Source organism: Microtus oregoni, unplaced genomic scaffold (assembly GCF_018167655.1).
Source record: "Microtus oregoni isolate MIOR12 unplaced genomic scaffold, Mior012 000006F_ref0000085, whole genome shotgun sequence".
Classification (NCBI taxonomy): Eukaryota; Metazoa; Chordata; class Mammalia; order Rodentia; family Cricetidae; genus Microtus; species Microtus oregoni.
The window spans coordinates 43069648-43088077 of record NW_024543065.1 but is presented as its reverse complement, the minus strand read 5'-3'; the positions used below and the strand labels follow the sequence as shown (position 1 = coordinate 43088077).

Genomic DNA, 18430 nt, shown 5'->3' with positions numbered 1-18430 from the left:
AGAAAAGAACAATATAAACACAGATACACTCACAGTGAGGCAAACAGATGATGGAGACCCTGTGAGAGACAGACATGGAAAACGAAGCCAGGTGTGGTGGTGCACACCCTTAATCCCAGCATGTGGGAGGCAGAGGCTAGCCTGGCTCACAGAGTGGATTCTAGGACAGCCAGAGACAGATAGTGAGACCCTGTCTCAAACAGTCAGAACCAACCAACCAACCTAGGACAGCCAGAGATAGTGAGACCCTGTCTCACACAGTCAGAACCAACCAACCAACCAACCAACCAACCAAACTAACAAACTCACGAAAAGCTCCACAGAAACAGGAAACGAGAGAGAGAGAGAGAGAGAGAGAGAGAGAGAGAGAGGCAGAAACACAAAAAGAGACACTCAGAAGGATGGAGAAAGACATATGACCCAGACACAGAAAGGCAGAGTCAGCTGGGCGGTGGTGGCGCACACCTTTAATCCCAGCACTTGGGAGGCAGAGGCAGAGGCAGGCGGATCTCTGTGAGTTTGAGGCTAGCCTGGTCTACAAGAGCTAGTTCCAGGACAGGCTCCAAAGCTACAGAGAAACCCTGTCTCGAAAACCAAACCAAAAAGAAAAAAGAAAAAGAAAGGCAAAGCAGAAGCAGAGCTGCAGGTGACTACATACAGACACCCCAGGAACACATAAGGACCAAAACATGGAGAAACTGTGTTAACCCCAGCACTGCCGAGGTGCAGGGCCGAAGGATCAGGAGTTCCAGCTACTCTTAGCCACATAAATGAGTTTGAGGCTGGCATGGGCCACATGAAATCTCAAATCTTTCCTCACTCCCTGCCCTCGAAACAAAACAAAAAATGCAGAATGTCACAGCAGTTCAGACAGGAGAGAGAGAGAGAGAGAGAGAGAGAGAGAGAGAGAGAGAGAGAGCAAAGAGAGCCCAAACCCAAGAAGGGAAGAGAGCGCCTCCGAACACCCGCAGAAACAAACCCAAAGATGCAGTTTGAGGCATGGAGGAACACGCTTTCAGGGCGGCCATGGAGTCCCTAGAGTTCAAGGTCATGGCTGAGAAGGGGAGGGCCGGAGGATACTAAAAAAGATCTGTGTCAGATGGAAAGAGCAGGGGCTGGGAGGATGAGGGCTCTCGAGCCTGACACCCCATCCTCCCCCTCCTCCCCACACCTGCTTCCCAGCTTTAGCAGCCTGTTGTCACTGTGGTGGAATCCCAGTGGCAGACAAAGGAGTGGGGGTGGGGACGGGAGACAGTTGAACTGAGAGGGGAGAGATGGAGGAACAGAAACACACACACACACACACACACACACACACACACACACAGAGAGAGAGAGAAAGAGAGAGAGAGAGAGAGAGAGAGAGAGAGAGAGAGAGAGAGCAGACAGGGCTAGAAAAGCCAAGTAGAGAAAAAAGCAGGAAGCCTTGCTTAGACCCCCCCTTTTGCCATTAAGCCCTTTTTCCTATACTGTTTCCATTCTTGGGGACTCCAAAGCCCAGAATATTGCTGGGTGTCCTAAGAGAGCTTGTGAGGTGCCTGACCCAGCCTGGAATCTAGGGCATTGTTGACTGAATCCAACAGGAATCTTGAAGCAGGTGGCAGGGGTTGGACCCCAAAACTGGAGCCAGAGAGGGCAGGACAGGCTCTGAGCATGGGGGATGGTGTTTGGACAGAGGAATCCTAGCCCCCTCCTCCAACCCGGGGGCGGGGCTGAGCATCCAGCTATAAACCCAGGGGGTGCGTCACTGTTCCCAGAAGCATCAGATCCCCTCTGCAGCATCAGTGGACCCAGCCTTAGGTAACTGGGCTCTCAGTTCTTCACACAGATGTCTTTGGGGGTGGGCAGGATAAGGGTGAGAACCAGGTGTGAAAGTGAGGTCAGAATCTCCCCCTTCTCCTCCTCTTTTTCCTCCTCTTCCCCTCCTCCTCCTGCTTTGAGACAGTCTCATTCTGTAGCCTAGGCTGGCCTTGAGTTTACAGCAATCATTCCGCTACCTTAGTGTTGAGATTGTAGGCAGCAGCAACCCAGCTAAGCCTGAGCCTTTGGGAGGACTTGGAATGGCAGGGGTGGAGGGGTAGATTTGTGGGTTATGGATTCTAGGGGTGCTCTTCTTAACATGGTGGAGGAAGCATTTGGAAGACAGAGGCATTTGGATCTCTATGAGCGCAAATCTAGGCTGGTTTACAAAGAGAGTTCAGGGTTACACAGTAACATTGTCTCAAAAAAATGTGGCGGTCTCAGAGGCTGGAGGAAGCACAGAACTTGTGCTTGAAGGGCAAATGGCTCCTGTATGAAGTTTGGGAAATCTCGAGGTATGAGGAACTGGGGAAGGACTTGGGCCTGAGGTCTCTGGTACGGGTCAGAAGTCCCAATACTCAAGAGATTGAAGCAGGAGGATTTTTAGTTTGGGGCCAGCTTGAGGAAAGAAACAGACATTTTGGAAGGGTGACATTGTAATCCCGGGTGCTGCAGATGGGACTTCTGGGTTTGGGTGTCAGGTTCTATTTGACGATCTTATACCCTGAGGTCTTATATCTGGGGTTCAGACAGGTGCAGGCTGTGATCTGTCACTTGGGGAGGCAAAAGAATCAGGAATTCAAGGGCAGGATTTAGGTGGGCTACATTGTGTTATTTGAGACCCTGTCTCAACACCCCCCTCCACCCCTCCCCAATCTTGTGGGTCTTGGGATGTAAGGGCCCACACATAGGCTCGTATGAACTGGGCACCTGATAATCTAGAGATACTAGGATTTCTTGGTCTCACATAACAAGGGCACAGGACTTGGATCTCAGAATCTGTGGGTACCGACCTCTGAAGGTCTCAACGTGGGAACTTTCAGGCCCGGAGGAACAGAATTTGGGGGAGGGAGTTGCGGTCTTTAGGAGATCAGGCTGAAGCTGCTTTTGATGGATGCACACACATCCCTGAGCAGGATTTAGGTGAAAGGAAAATAGACACGGGAGGAATGCTAGGTGAGCAAGGGGCTGTGGTAGGAGAGGGGCAGTGGTGGTGGTGGGGACGTCCCACTTCTCCAGTTCCTTATTGGGAAATGTCCTCTGTTTCTCTGTCTATGACATTCCCCCAAAATAGCACTAGGGGTGGGGCTGCTATTGTCTTCAAACCCTGTCCCTTTTCCAATATCTCCTAATCCCTTCAGGGATCAGGTTCCCATGAACCTGCCACAGGACAAAAGAAGACAGCTGGGAGAGGGGGGGCAGGGTAGACAGGACTGGGGCCGGCTTCCATGAGCTGGAATGCTGGATGCCAGCCTTCCCTGCTCTGACCCAGAGGTCCAGACCCCATCGCACCTCCCTCAGCCCCAGGAGTCCAGGCACCAGCCCTCTTCCCTTGGGGACCCTATCCTACTTGGCCTCTCTTCTCTGTTCTGCAGGTCACTTCAGAATGTCAGACACGGAAGAACAAGATTACGAGGAGTGAGTGATGGCCTCTGGCAGGATTGGGGGCTTGATGATCATTCCGAGATGTCTAACTGTCCCCTCTCTCCCCTTCCCTACTTGTCCATGTTTCTAGGGAGCAGGCAGAAGGTAAGTGGGGAGAGGGCTCGAGGCGGTGGAGGAAGAAGTCGGCTCCTTGAGGGGGAAGTGTGGAGCGGGTGGAATGTTCTGAAGCTGCTCCCAGGAAACCCCTGACAACAGGTGGGAATAGTCCCTGTTGCTCTTGCCGCTGGGGCACGAATGCCATCTTGTTAACCCACTCTCCTCTTACCCAGGACTTGGGTTTAGACCCCAGACCTGATGGAGGCTGGGACGCTCCTGGGTCTGAGGAGCGAGGGCTGGGGTACCCTATGAGTCTCTGGTACACACTTGATGCTCCTTATCCCGGATCTAATATCTTCTTTGTGTGTCCCCACTCCTTCCAGATGAGGAGGCGGTGGAGGAGGAGGAAGGTGAGGCCTGAACCCCACAGGTCCTAGGAGGCCTTGGTGTGGGGGTGGGGTGGGGAGGGGGAAAGAACGATGTGTTGGGCTGGAGGATCCTGGGTCCATTCTTTAACTGCATCTCGCTTCTCTCCCCACCCCTCTATGCTACTGTGTGGCTTCCTCTCCCTGCACCTCCCAAACCTCGCTTCTCCCAGCCCCCGAGGAACCGGAGCCGGTGGCAGAGCGAGGTAACCATAGCTTCTTCGCTTCCTGGGATTGATTCGGGTTGTCTGGGGACCCCGACATCATCAGGTGCGCCATCCACTATCACCCCATCCGCTCCTGGATAACCTGCCTGGCCCAGTCTGATCCTTTAAGCCTCTAGGGCCCTGCGCCCTCTGGTGGCCATGAAGGGAAATTGCCTTGCGTGTCTTTAAACCTTTTCCCTTCATTACAGGGACTGTTGTAACAAGTTTTCATTCCAATCTTGGGATGAAAACTTAGTAGAGAAAGTTGAGTGTTGTTGGAGAGGTGTCCCATCGCCTCTCCTTTTGGCTCCTGCCCCTGTATGTTATATTTGATTCCTATATACATTCGAAGGTTGGGATCTGAAGGGGTTTTTTTTTTTTTTTTTTAATCTTACATTGTGTTTTATTTGTTTGGTTTTGGAGACAGGGTCTTATGTAGCCCAGGCTGGCCTCGAACTTGCAGCAACTTTCCTGCCTCAGCCTCTCGAGCACTGGGATAACAGGTGTTCATCACTTTTTTTTTAATTTAATTTTATTTTTTTTTAGCTCAAGTTGGCCTGAAACTGCATATGTAGCATATACGTTGGCCTTGAACTCATAGCAATCCTCCTGCCTCAGCCTCCCAAGAGGCTAAGATTACAGGCATGAGCTGAGAGGAACTTGGACTTTAGAGTACTATTAAGGGGGGTGGCTGTGTTCCAAAGGAATAGGGGACTGGGGACAGAGGTCGGAGTGGGGGTGTCCCTGAATGAAGAGATGGGGTCCCCTCCACTGCTGGGCAGAATGTATATCTGTAGTAATTGTAGACAGTGAGGAGTTTGGTCTCTTGGGTTTCCAGAAGTTGGGGACTGGGTGTCTCCACACAGGGCAGAATGTATATCTGATGCGAGTGACCCTCTTCCCCCCTCTTGGTCACCTTAACACCCCTTCCCTCTCTTAATGGCCGTCCCCCAGAACTGGACTCTCAGATCTTCCTTGGGTTCTCTCTTAGGGGTGCCACGCTCTACACTCAACTCTTTCTAATTATCTTTTTGTATCCCCCCATTGCCACCAGAAGAAGAGCGCCCCAAACCCAGGTGAGATGCTACAGGGCGGGCATGGGTCACAAGCAGGTCCTCGCATGCTCCTTACCTGCTGAGACAGGGCACCTGAAGAGCAGAGAAATGAGGACTTGAAACAGACAACCTTAACTCTTATTAAGGACTTTCCTGCCTTGTGAAACAGGTCTGCTATCATAAGAGCCTAGGTTCTAGAACGGCATTCAAGGGAGCCTGCGACAGTCCAGGCCAATCAAGGAAGGTTTCCTGAGGGAGATGATTTATAGATCCTGATGGTTGGAGACCTTGCTAGTCAAAGAAGGTATTGGGTACATTGTAGGCAAGGAAAGTCATGTCTTACAGGCAAAGTTGAGTGGATCTCTTCCAGTGTGGATGCAGAACCAGGTCATTCTGAGATTATGGCTAAGCCAGGGAGGCCGGTGCCAGCAGTGGAAGCTCACTGAGCTGAGAGGAGGCCTGGGGTGGTGATGTTAGGGCCAAGCTTTAGAGCCCTAGGAGGAAGGAACACAACCCCGAAGATTCCAGGTCAAGGGAGTAGAGTGAAGGGATTAGAGAGCTCCGGGGAAGGCAGGGAGGAGGTGAGGGCAGTTTCCGAGGGTTTCTGGCAGAGACTGAACCCTACCAAGGCATAGAGTGTGGTGACGAATGAATTGCTCAGGAAGTGTTCGTTAACCTGAGTCTTTGGAAAGACTGTGAGCTGCGCACTTTCGCTGCACCCTGGAAAGAGTGTGAGCCGTGCAGTGTCGCTGCACCTTGGAAAGAGTGTGAGCCGCGCAGTGTCGCTGCACCCTGGAAAGAGTGTGAGCCGCGCAGTGTCGCTGTACCAGGGAAAGAGTGTGAGCCGCGCAGTGTCGCTGCACCCTGGAAAGAGTGTGAGCCGCGCAGTGTCGCTGCACCCGGGAAAGAGTGTGAGCCGCTAAGTGTCTCTGCACCAGGGAAAGAGTGTGCGCCGCGCAGTGTTGCTGCACCAGGGAAAGAGTGTGAGCCGCGCAGTGTCGCTGCACCCTGGAAAGAGTGTGAGCCGCGCAGTGTCGCTGCACCCTGGAAAGAGTGTGAGCCGCGCAGTGTCGCTGCACCAGGGAAAGAGTGTGAGCCGCGCAGAGTCCCTGTGCCCGGGAAAGAGTGTGAGCCGCGCAGAGTCCCTGTGCCAGGGAAAGAGTGTGAGCCGCGCAGTGTCGCTGCACCCTGGAAAGAGTGTGAGCCGCGCAGTGTCGCTGCACCAGGGAAAGAGTGTGAGCCGCGCAGTGTCGCTGCACCAGGGAAAGAGTGTGAGCTGCGCAGAGTCCCTGCACCCTGGAAAGAGTGTGAGCCGCGCAGTGTCGCTGCACGCTCAGTACAGTAGCGCTGGAAATTCCAGCTTTGATGTCTGCGGGTTTTGTCAATCTCAAATCACAGCTATTAAAAGAAACTGTAGGTGTTCTGAACATGCAGATGTGTTTCTTGTTACAGCCGTGCACTCTTGCTGTTAAACAGCGAGTAGCAGGACATTAACACAGCTGGGGGGACCGTAAGTTACTTAGAGAAGTTTATGGAATTTAATATTCATGAGTCCTGGGCTCCATCTTTACCCTTGAAATACAATTTTAGGGACTGGAGAGATGGCTCAGGGTTTAAGAGCACTGACTGCTCTTCCAGAGGGCCTGGGTTCAGTTCCCAGCACCCACATAACTCGAGTTCCAAGGGATCCGATGCTTTCTTCTGGCCTTTGTGGGCGCTTGGCCACACACAGGCTGCACAGACTGCCGGCAGAGAGCCCTTACACGTACAATTAGAGAAAAGCATTTAAAAAGAAAATGGAGTGTCTGGGAGCATGTACAAAAAATTATACGAAAGCAGTACATGTTACGCTTTAAAGCATTTTACTATTTATTTTGTGAGTGTGTGTGAGCACGAAGGTGTGTGTGCGAGGCTCAAGTGTGGCGTTCTGAAGATGACTTCTGGGGCCCAGTTCTCTCATTCTGCCATGTGGGTCCCCAGGAATGGCCTTTTATTGCTGAGCTCCCTCCCCTTTTTTAAGGGGGGTTGTTTTTGTATTATTATTATTATTATTATTATTATTATTATTATTTTGAGACAGTTTCTCTGTGTAACAACCGCAACTGTCCTGGAACTAGCTCTGTAGGCCAGGCTGGCCTCGAACTCACAGAGATCTGCCTGTCTCTGCCTCCCGAGTGCTGGGATTAAAGGCGTGTGTCACCACTGCCCGGCTATCCCTGCCTTTTTAATGCAGAGGACTCAACCTGTGGCCTTGCATGTTTGAGCCACGTACTCCATCTTGAGCCACATCCACAGCCCCGCATTGGGGATTCTAGGCAGGTGCTCGACTGCCGAGTCACATCCCCAGTCCTGTTTTTACTTTTTAGTTTGAGGTTGGGTCTCACAAGTTTCCAAGGGTGGTCTCAGCTTTCCTCTAGACCAGGCAGGCCCTGATTTGCCTCTGATTCCCAAGTCGATCGAATGACAGATTTGTGCCACTAGGCCCTGTCCACTTTTATAAGTATGTCCAAACAGGCAAAACAAACAGTCTTACATGTTTTATTAAACTCAACATATTCAAACTGTATTTTTCTGACTGTAGTCTCCACACAGACTCGGGGCAGCTGTCACTTCGGTGTGTGGTGAGATGGGTGGGTGAGGGAGGCCAGCCTGTGGATGATCTCTGTCCACTTCTGTCCACACAGCCGTCCAGTGGTACCTCCTTTGATCCCCCCGAAGATTCCAGAAGGGGAGCGTGTGGACTTTGATGTAAGTGACAGCTGTCCTACCCCAGACGTACTTGCTGGTTCTTTGGCGCCTTAAGCCCATTCTGCTCGCGTCTCTCTGCTCCCTTCTTGAAATGCCTGGATCGGTGCCCAGTTGTCAGCAAAGAACGTTTTGCTGACATCTGCTAGAATCCGTCCCTGCAGGCTGTCAATTATCCCCTGGGGCTGAAAAGGGTTCGGCTCTAGGGCCTGGTCCCGCGGCCTCACGGGCTCCGTCTGCAGGACATCCACCGGAAGCGCATGGAGAAAGACTTGCTGGAACTGCAGACTCTCATTGATGTGCACTTCGAGCAGCGAAAAAAGGAGGAGGAGGAGCTCATTGCGTTGAAAGATCGCATCGTGAGCTTGGGAGGCCAGGGAGGCCTGGGAGGTCGGGTCCTTCGGTCTCTCCTTTTCCCTTCCTCCGTGAAGTGCTTTGGGGTCTCCGGGAGAAACAGTGGGGGCACTGAGTGGTTGCACTCCAGTGTGTATTTCTGCCAGGCGTGCACTTAGGTGGCCAAGGCAGGCAGATTGCCGCAAGTTTGAGACCAGCCTGGGCTATCTGAGACTATTTCAAAAAAGGAAATCAAACAAAAGAAACCACACTTATTTCTCTTGCTGCCTAGTGGTGAAGGGAGAGAGAACTTGGGGGAGAGGCTAGCCTCCGATCCTCCTCCCCCATCTTTCTCCATTCCACTCCCAGGAGAGGCGTCGTGCAGAGAGAGCTGAGCAGCAGCGATTCAGAACCGAAAAGGAGCGAGAGCGGCAGGCCAAGCTGGCTGTAGGTGTCTGTCCCTTGGCTAGAGAAGAATACTTGCTTCCTTTCCCACTTTTGATATTCTCTGCGGGTCTCAGAAAGTCCCTGTAATGTATCACGTAAGGTTTTTCTAATAAAAGGACAAAATGCATATAAATAAAAAGTCTACTTCTGGTCCAGCTTCAGGCATGGCTGGATCAAGAGGCTCAAACCTCAAACCATAGCACAAAGACTGGGCTTTGTCGGGTGCGGTGGGCCTAGACCTATAATCCCAGCCCTGGAGAAGCTGAAGCAGGAGGGTTTCTGTGACTTTGAGGGCTTGGCTCTGGGAGAAAAAACGGGGGAGGGGAGCAAATCACGTTAAGGAGTGGATTCCTCGGTGACCGCATCTTCACTCAGTATGGAGCTGAGCCATCCACTACCCAGCTAGTGTCTTCCTCCCTCATGGAGGGAACCGCTCTGTTTTCACAGGAAGAGAAGATGCGGAAGGAGGAGGAGGAAGCGAAGAAGCGAGCAGAGGACGACGCCAAAAAGAAGAAGGTTCTGTCCAACATGGGGGCTCATTTTGGGGGCTACCTGGTCAAGGTGAGTCTAGCCTGGCAAGCCTGGGGTCTGTGTGTACAAGAGGGAAGGGAGGGGACGCTTTGGAGTGCTGGTCCTGAAGAGGACGACTGAGCCGAGGTCCTGTGTAGGGGCAGCTGTCACTTCAGACAACATGTGACCAACTGCTGAGCATCTCTGTCCCCTTGGGAATAATGGGGCCTGTGCTCCTGTGTCTGAGGGAGGAGGCATGGAGCCTGGGCCTTTGAGTCTGAGGGAGGAGGCATGGAGCCTGGGCCTTTGAGTCTGAGGGAGGAGGCATGGAGCCTGGGCCTTTGAGTCTGAGGGAGGAGGCATGGAGCCTGGGCCTTTGAGTCTGAGGGAGGAGGCATGGAGCCTGGGCCTTTGAGTCTGAGGGAGGAGGCATGGAGCAGCCGTTGGAGGTACTAGCCATGATTTCAGGACTCTGAGTGGATTTTTTAAAATTATTTTTTAATTTATTATTATTATTTTATGTTCATTGGTGTGAGAGTCAAATGCCCCGGAACTGGAGTTACAGATAGTTGTGAGCTGCCATGTGGGTACTGGGAATTGAACTCAGGACCGCTGGAAGAGCAGCCAGTGCTCTTAACTGCTGAGCCATCTCTCCAGTCCCGCTCTGAGTGGATTTTAACCTCCAGGTTTCATCCCTGGGTTGGGATTCCTCCCTTTCCAGGCAGAACAGAAACGTGGGAAGCGGCAGACTGGCCGGGAGATGAAGCTCAGGATTCTGTCTGAGAGGAAAAAACCCTTGGACATTGACTACATGGGGGAGGACCAGCTCCGGTAGGTGCTTGTGGCTCATGTAGGGCTTCCACGCGCGATACTCTGAGTCTGTGCCTTGGTGCTGTGTTACTTCAAGCAAGTGACGTTATTTTTCTGGGCCACCTCTGCTTTCTCTGGTTGAAGTGTCACTCAGATGCAAACTATCCTGTGCCTGGCATGGCCTGTAGAGTCGGGCATACATAGTACCCTCTTCCTCATTTAGGTACAATCCTAACATTCAGGAGGTGGAGGCAGGGGGATCAGAAGTTCAGGGTCATCCTCTCCTATATATTGAGTAGGAGGCCAGGCTTCAGTTACAAGAGACCTTTGTAATTGGATGTTTCCTGTCCCAACTACCCAATCCCAATAACCAATTCAGAGGCTAAATAGCAGTTATAAATGCTCATCCGATAGCTCAGGCTTGTTACCTATTTTTAATAGTCTATGTATTGCCGTGTGGCTCATGGCTTTACCTGTGCTCTAGCATGTCTTGCTTCCTGGGCGGCAGGTTGGCATCTCTGCTAACTTTGGCCTCCTTCTTCCCTTTGTTCTTAGTTTTCCCACCTAACTTCCTGCCCAGCTGCCAGCCTGTCAGCTTTTATTAATCAATGAGAGTATTGCATATTCATAATATAGAAAAGGATTGTTCCACATCATCTCCCCCTTTTTGTCTAATTAAAAAGGAAGGTTAAGGGGGCTGGAGAGATGGCTCAGTGGTTAAGAGCATTGCCTGCTCTTCTAAAGGTCCTGAGTTCAATTCCTGGCAACCACATGGTGGCTCACAACCATCTGGAATGAGGTCTGGTGCCCTCTTCTGGCCTGCAGACATACACACAGACAGAATATTGTATATATATAATAAATAAATAAATATTTAACAAAAAAAGGAAGGTTAATATAGTAAAGTTATATACAACAAACAGTCATTAAGTAAGAATTACAGTAACAATACCAATCTATTTGTATTTGGCAAAATTAGAGAAAATACTTAACTATCTTATCTTGGTGAGTCTAAAGTTTTGCATCTAATATAACTTTTGTCAGAACTAAAGAAAACTATAACTATATTGTAATTTATTGAGGCAAGGGCAGTTTATTTGCCCACACAGGTAGATTTTGCCATAAGGAAAGCAAACTCCATGTGGAGTTTCTTTGATGCCCATCATCCTCTTTGAATTAATTTTTCCTGCCGGGAGCAGATATGTCTCACTGTTGAGAAAAGTCTAAGTTCTTAAAACATTTTAAATGATATACTCTGTAGGCATATTTTGAAATATATCTATCTGTAATATATCTCTGTATACCTAGAAAACATAACTAACTAACATGACCATAAGTTTGGTAGAAATGTGTGACTATTATAGACGACTAATAATCTGTATTTCTTAATTATATATTACATTTTTAAATGAGTTGCATAAACAAAAGTAGAAATATACATACAGTATAACAAAATTAAATTTGTGCCAATAAACCAAACTCCATATCAATGTAAAATATGTAAGATTAATAGTTGTTTTTGGATTAAAGTAGATTCAATAATCTACTCTTTTATCCTATCATTTCTATATCCCCTCTTTTGCTTTTCAGAACAAGATCCCTGAATCTAATCTCCTTTGTTTAGCTTTTTTTTCTGACCATGATCTATAACGACTTGTAACCAACCCCCCTAAATGATGACAGACATTCATAATTTAATTTTGGGAATGTGAACATAGTTCTCTAGACTACTTCCTGTTGATTGGATGCACTGGTAATCTTTGGGGGATCCTCAGAAAATTTAAGATTATGGTCAAGTCCTGACTGGAGTATTCTTGCAGCTGGACCATCTCAGCCAACATCCTTGGAGCTGTTCTGGATGCAGAACTCAGAGGACACTGCCGCAGAGGCAGGCTGAAATGGATCACCTGGGCCCTCCGTTCCCATCGGAGATTTTTCAGGGGTCTTCCTTGATCAAACCTGATTTTTCTTAACCTAGAATGAACCCACAGCCTCTCATTTCCTCATTTTCTACATGTGTTTCTTGCCTGGCGACTGGCTGGTGTCTCCCCTGACTCTGCTTTCTTTCTTCCCATAATTCTCAGTTTGGCTTTTCCACCTGACTTCCTGCCCTGCTACTGGCCTGTCAGCTTTTTATTAACCAATGAGAATAATACGTATTCATAGTGTAGAAAAGAATTGTTTCACAGCAGACCTTGTCTCAGAAGTCAAAACTAAACACACACACGTACAATAAATAATATATAAGTGAGAGCCGGGCGGTGGTGGCGCACGCCTTTAATCCCAGCACTTGGGAGGCAGAGGCAGGCGGATCTCTGTGAGTTCGAGACCAGCCTGGTCTACAAGAGCTAGTTCCAGGACAGGCTCCATAACCACAGAGAAACCCTGTCTCAAAAAACCAAAAAATAAAAAAATAATATATGAGTGATAAATAAAAACCAAATAACTGGGGCCGGGCGTTGGTGGCGCACGCCTTTAATCCCAGCACTCGGGAGGCAGAGGCAGGCGGATCTCTGTGAGTTCGAGACCAGCCTGGTCTACAGAGCTAGTTCCAGGACAGGCTCCAAAGCCACAGAGAAACCCTGTCTCAAACAAACAAACAAACAAAAAAAACAAAAAAACCAAGTAACTGGGCAGTAGTTGCGCATGCCTTTAATCCCTGCACTCGGGGTCAGCTCCCAAATCAAGACACAAAGATCTAGCATTAGTTATGAATGCTCATCCTTAGTGTATGCTTGTCCCACTAGTTCTTATAACTTAAATTAACCTGTTTCTCTTCATCTATGTTTGGCCTACTCCGTGTCTGGCTGTCTGGTGATTGGCTGGCAGGCTGGCTGGTTTGGTCCGGGCATCTCCCTCTTTTTCTCCCTTGTTCTCCTTCCCTCCATCCTAGATTCTTCCTTGTACTTATTCTCTCTGCTTGCCAGCCTGTCTATTCCTCTATTGCTTAGTTAGTGGCTGTTCCGCTTTTTATTAGACCAATCAAGTGTCTTAGGCAGGCAAGGTGAAACAGCAACACATCTTTATATAAGTAAACAAATGTAGCATAAACAAATGCAACACACCTTTACATAGTTAAGGTAATATTCCACAACATACCAACTATACCAAACTCAAAGACTTGCTGCACGACTTGGGGTAGGTGTCTCAATATTTCTGGGCCCAGAACACAGCCTGAGTCTCGCACATCCCATTCCTTCTCGTCCTGCTAGAGAGAAGGCCCAGGAGCTGTCAGAATGGATCCACCAGCTGGAGTCAGAGAAGTTTGACCTGATGGAGAAATTGAAGCAACAGAAATACGAGGTGGGACCTGCTCTATTAGGGTCCAGGCTGGGTAACGGGGTGGTAGGCAGTCTTCCGTTGGGCAGCCACTCCTAACCTGGCTACCTGTTCCACAGATCAATGTGTTGTACAACCGCATCAGCCATGCCCAGAAATTGTAAGTGTGGCCCCCAGCCTCCACCTAAGGCCTAGCCTGCTCCCTCCCTCTGTTCCTCCCTGCTCCCTCCCTCTATGTCTTCTGCACACCTCTGCCCTTTTGGCATCTTTATGTCTTTGTTTCTTACTCCCTGAGGCATCCTTTCTGTATCTGTTCTCATGAGTTCATTTATTTATTTGTTTGTTTGTTTAATTTGCTCATTATTTCAAGACAAAGTCTTACTTTGTAGCCCAGGCTGTCTTAGAGCTCACTATGTAGCCCAGGCTGTTTTTGGATCTGTAGCAGATCCTCATGTCTCAAGTCAGTGGTATGTGGGGATGACTGACATAGTTCACCCTTCCTGAATTTTTTTGTTGTTGATGGTCTGTCTATTTATTTTAAGGTGAAGTTTCGTGTAGCCCAGTCTCACTAGGAAGCTGAGGCTGGCCTTGATCTCCTGATCCTCTGGCTTCAGCTTCTGAGTGCTAGGATTATTGGCCTGCACTCCAGTCTCTCGCTTCTCCTTGTAATCTCTTAGGTTTCAGTCTCCCCCCATTTCTGCTCCCTCCATCTCTTTCTTTCTGAGTATATATTCTTTTACACATTTGGAATCACATTCACATAGCGTGTGTGTGCATGTGCAAGCGCTGCCATGGTGCAAGTGTGATCAGAGAATGACTCTGACAAGTTGGTTTCTCCTTCTATCGTGTGGGTCCCAGAGATGAAACGCATCCTAGGCTTGGCTGCAAGCACCTTTGCCTGTGGAGCCATCTCAGCAACACCCCCTTTCTTCTTCCTCTTCTTCTTCTCCTCCTCCTCCTCCTCCTTCTTCTTTCTCCTCCTTCTCCTCTTCCTTCTCTTTCATCTGTATCTCCACTTCCTGACCCTTTTCCTCCTCTCTATTTCATGTTATTAAGACAAAGTCTCCTGTAAACTGGAATGATCTTTGACTCTATTTGTAGTTGAGGCTGTCCTTGAACTTCTGACTCTCGCCTGCCTCCACTTCCCAAGTACAGGGATTACAGAACCATCACACCTAGAATTTTTTTTAAATTTAAGTCAGATTCTTGCTATATATCCCAGGTTGTCCTTAGACTCTAGGTGATCCTCCTGCTTCATCCTCTTTAGTGGAGAGATTACTAATGTGTTTCACCACGTCCAGGCTTCTTGCTGCTTCCCACTCAGTCTCTGTCTTTCTCTAACCTTTTTCTGTGCTGTTCCAGCCTCACTGAGTCCTGTAGCATGTCACCACCTTCAGCTCACCCTTCTTCCTTCACCCTCAAGCCCCTTACTCATAAATTTGCATGAGTTCTCTGAACCAACCCAAGAAAGTCAACTCCCACATGGCCACCAACCACTAACTGGGGATTATCTGAAAGGGATGCTCTCAATGTGACAATGGCTCAGTGGTAGTGTCTCTACCCTCGTGAGGCACTCAAAGGTAGAGCCCCTGCCTAGAATCCCCCAGCGAGGGATTGGGGGTGTGTCTTAGAGGTAGAGTCCCTGCCTAGAATCCCCAGTGAGGGATTAGGGGTGTGTCTTAGAGGTAGAGTCCCTGCCTAGAATCCCCAGTGAGGGATTAGGGGTGTGTTTTAGAGGTAGAGCCCCTGCCTAGAATCCCCAGTGAGGGATTGGGGGTGTATCTTAGAGGTAGAGCCCCTGCCTAGGATTCCCTACTGAGGGATGGGGGGATGTGACTCAGTACAGCATGCTTACTTAACTTATGAGGCCCTGACTCCATTTGCCCAGTACTGCAAAAAAAGGAAACCGCACGGAGTGGCCTCTGCTTTCTTTTTCCTTTGGGTGGGGGTGGGTATTTGGTGGACTTCCTTAATTTTAAAGGCGCTGTGTTAAGTTTATCTCAGAGGCTTAGAGCCTCTTCCTGACCCCACCTTTTTCTCTAACAGTCGAAAGGGGGCTGGGAAGGGTCGAGTTGGAGGCCGCTGGAAGTGAGACTGCCAGGATTTGTCCCCTTGTTTGGAGTCCAAGAGCCACTGGAGTGTATCCCCTCTGTAACTCAAAATAAAGGCTCTCCAGACATCTGCTTGAGTTCTTCAGTGTTGTCATTATGTGTGGCTGGCTGTGTGGGATGGCTAACATTTCTATATTGCCTGGGAGAACCATCAGCTCATGGCCAGGAGTGTAGTATAGCTTGGCTAGCACTCCTGAGTTAAATCTTCAGTACTATTTAAGCTGGGTGTGGATGGTGACTGTCTGTAATCCCAGCACCTGGAAGGCAGAGACAGGGGGGACCAGGATTTCAAGGTCATCCTTGGCTATGCAGTGAGCTCAAGACCACCCTGGGCTCCATGAGACCCTGTCTCGAATAATAATAATAACAAGTATGCTAGGAGACTATGTGTAGGGAACGAGGTAGAAGGCTGGCATAGGAAAAGATCTGTAAGATGTGGTGCTAGGGCCCAGGACACAACTCAGGAGGTAAAGGAGTGTCCTGCCAAGCCTTGTGACCTGCAGAAGGAGAGACACATCTCCTGCAAGTTGTCCTCTGACCTCCATGTGTGTTGGCATATATGAGCGTACATGTACAAAGGAATTTAACAATTTTCAAAAAGATGTGAATCTGGAGCTGGAGAGATGGTTCAATGGGTTAAGAGTTCTTGCTGCTCTTTCAGAGGACCCAAGTTCAGTTCATAGTTCCTATGACAACTGGCCCACAAGACCCTGTAACTCCACCTATGGGAGATCTGGTGCCCTCTAGTGGTGTACTTGTGTACAGACACGTACATAAATACATAATGGAGCTGGTGATGCCTTTAATTCCAGCACTTGGGAGGCAGAGGCAGGCGGATCTCTGTGAGTTCAAGGCCAACCCGGTCTTCAGAGCAAGTTCCAGGACAGACTTCAAAGCTACAGAGAAACCCTGTCTTGAAAAACTAGGGGAAAAAAAGTGATCGTGATTTTAGGGGCTGGGGTTGAATCTTCTTCTGTAATTGCAGTGACCGAATTCCATTTGGAGAGTGAATTCTTCCTGTTCCTTAGTTGGAGGTCACATTTGAAAGACTACAACCTTGTAGGAGACTAATGCTCTTAATACTTGCTTCCCGTTGACCCAGGTTTGGTGTAGTGATAGTAACAGACAGGCCAGCCATAGGTGGCTCCGAAAAATTAATTTATAAATTAATTGCCTCTTGAATTTAAAGTGGTTGTACAAGGTTATTAACTCTTCCTAAGGATAGTTTAAAATAACACACCTGAAGGCCAGATGTGTGTAGGGGCGTGCATATAATCCCAGAATTTGAGAGATGAGATGGTAGAAGGTTATATATTAAGATCCTGCCTCAAAAACCAAACCTCAACAAAAACAACAGTCAGACCAAAACTGGCTATTAATAGTCTTACCTCTGTCTGTGCATCGGTGCAGCCTTATTTTGTGGCTAATTTTATAAATATCTATTTAGTATGTGCATTGTGGTGGGGTGTATGTATATATGCCATGGTTGGGGGTAGAAATCAGAAGTCAGTTTTTGGAGTCAGTGATCTCCTTCCTTGTGGACCCCAGGGGTTGAAATAGCTAATTTCTTGCCTTGGGGAAGAATTTTGTGTGTGTGTGTGTGTGTGTGTGTGTGTGTGTGTGTGGTGTGGATTAGGCATCTCACATCTCAAAAACCATGGGATTATACTTTTGGATTTATGGTCATTATTCCCCTTAGGAAACCGTTTGTTTTCTCTCTACAAATTTGACAACTTTCTGTCCAACTTTGGTGGGTCTGTGTTTGGTCTATTTTTCTGTCTCAAGGTGTTTCTATCCTTCTCCAGTTGGATTTTGGGGGAAGATACTTGAAGTATTAAGGTGTTCCTATCTGTTGGGTCTATTATAAAACTCCCAAACCTAGTGGAAATCAGATTTTGTACTATAAATCCCAGCATGCCAGGACAGCATGATACAATGTGAATAACATCACCTAGAGTCCTCTGCAGCCCCAGGTGGGCTAAGGAAAAGTGTGCGGTCATTTTGGGCTCTGCTCTTTGGGCCCCTTCTTCCTGGTGTGCTCAAGGGATTACGACTAGAGACCGCAGGCTTTTCTTGATCTGGAGACGGACTTTTCTGGGTACCTTGGGTTCTCGGACACTTTTGGAAGTCAGGGGGCTGAACCCTTTAGGAGGCGTGGTCCTGAGACTACATTTCCAGCTTACTTTATGTTATCTGATTCCTTTGAACTTTGCCCGGGAACTTTATTCCAGAGTGTTAAAAGTGGGTACTCAGGAGCCGGGCGGTGGTGGCGCACGTCTTTAATCCCCGCACTCGGGAGGCAGAGGCAGGCGGATCTTTGTGAGTTCGAGGCCAGCCTGGTCTACAAGAGCTAGTTCCAGAACAGGCTTCAAAGCTCCAGAGAAACCCTGTCTCGAAAAAAAAAGAAAAAAAAAGTGGGTACTCAGATTAGTTTGGCGGCTACTGTCTTTAATCTGGTTTGAGAAGTCAATTTCCTGATGCTTTAGGGAGCCCATTCATTCATCCTAAAATATTGTTTATTGCCTACTCTCAGGCTCGGTTCTAGTCATGATGACCAAAGGGTTTGCTCAGACAAATGCTTTTCCTCATTGAGTGTATCCCCCATCAACAGCAGATTCAAAACCAAAACAAGCCCGGGCGTGGTGGCACCCCTTGAATACCAGCACTTGAGAGGCAGAAGGAGGAGAATTTCTGTGAGTCTGAGGCCAGTCTGGTCCACATAGCGAGTTTTAGGCCACGCGAGGCCCTGTCTCAAAAATAAAACCCCAAACATCTGTAGGAGATGGAGGTAGGAAGATCAGCAGTTTAAGGGCATTCTTAGTTAACATAATGAGTTCGAGGGTCAACCTGTCTCATAACAAAACACAAAAAGTATGGGAATTTTATTTCTGTCTCTTTCAGGTTCCGTTATACGCCATCATTTCCCAAGCACCTTCGTTTAACCACTTTACAAACCACACTACATTTCCCAGAATCCCCTCCGCCCCCTGGGCATTCTGTGCAGCTTC

At 48.7% G+C, this 18430-nt stretch overlaps 1 protein-coding gene across 3 annotated transcripts; it reads left to right on the top strand.

The window, feature by feature from the left end:
- Positions 1–1773: 1773 nt before the first annotated feature.
- Tnnt1 (troponin T1, slow skeletal type) lies at positions 1774–15493 on the top strand. 3 transcript variants are annotated; one of them, XM_041653619.1, is made up of 14 exons: positions 1774–1800; positions 3396–3438; positions 3536–3549; positions 3885–3911; positions 4100–4132; positions 5187–5208; positions 7872–7935; positions 8175–8291; positions 8635–8712; positions 9160–9273; positions 9944–10053; positions 13245–13335; positions 13431–13471; positions 15358–15493. In XM_041653619.1, the coding sequence occupies exons 2-14, from the start codon at positions 3407–3409 to the stop codon at positions 15401–15403; spliced, it is 789 nt and encodes a 262-aa protein (XP_041509553.1). In that variant the 5' UTR covers positions 1774–1800; positions 3396–3406; the 3' UTR covers positions 15404–15493. The 3 variants fall into 3 exon arrangements, with proteins under 3 accessions (XP_041509553.1, XP_041509552.1, XP_041509551.1); XM_041653618.1 differs by lacking the exon at positions 1774–1800 and having other exon boundaries at positions 3172–3438; positions 5190–5208; XM_041653617.1 differs by lacking the exon at positions 1774–1800 and having other exon boundaries at positions 3172–3438.
- The last annotated feature ends 2937 nt before the right edge of the window (positions 15494–18430 follow it).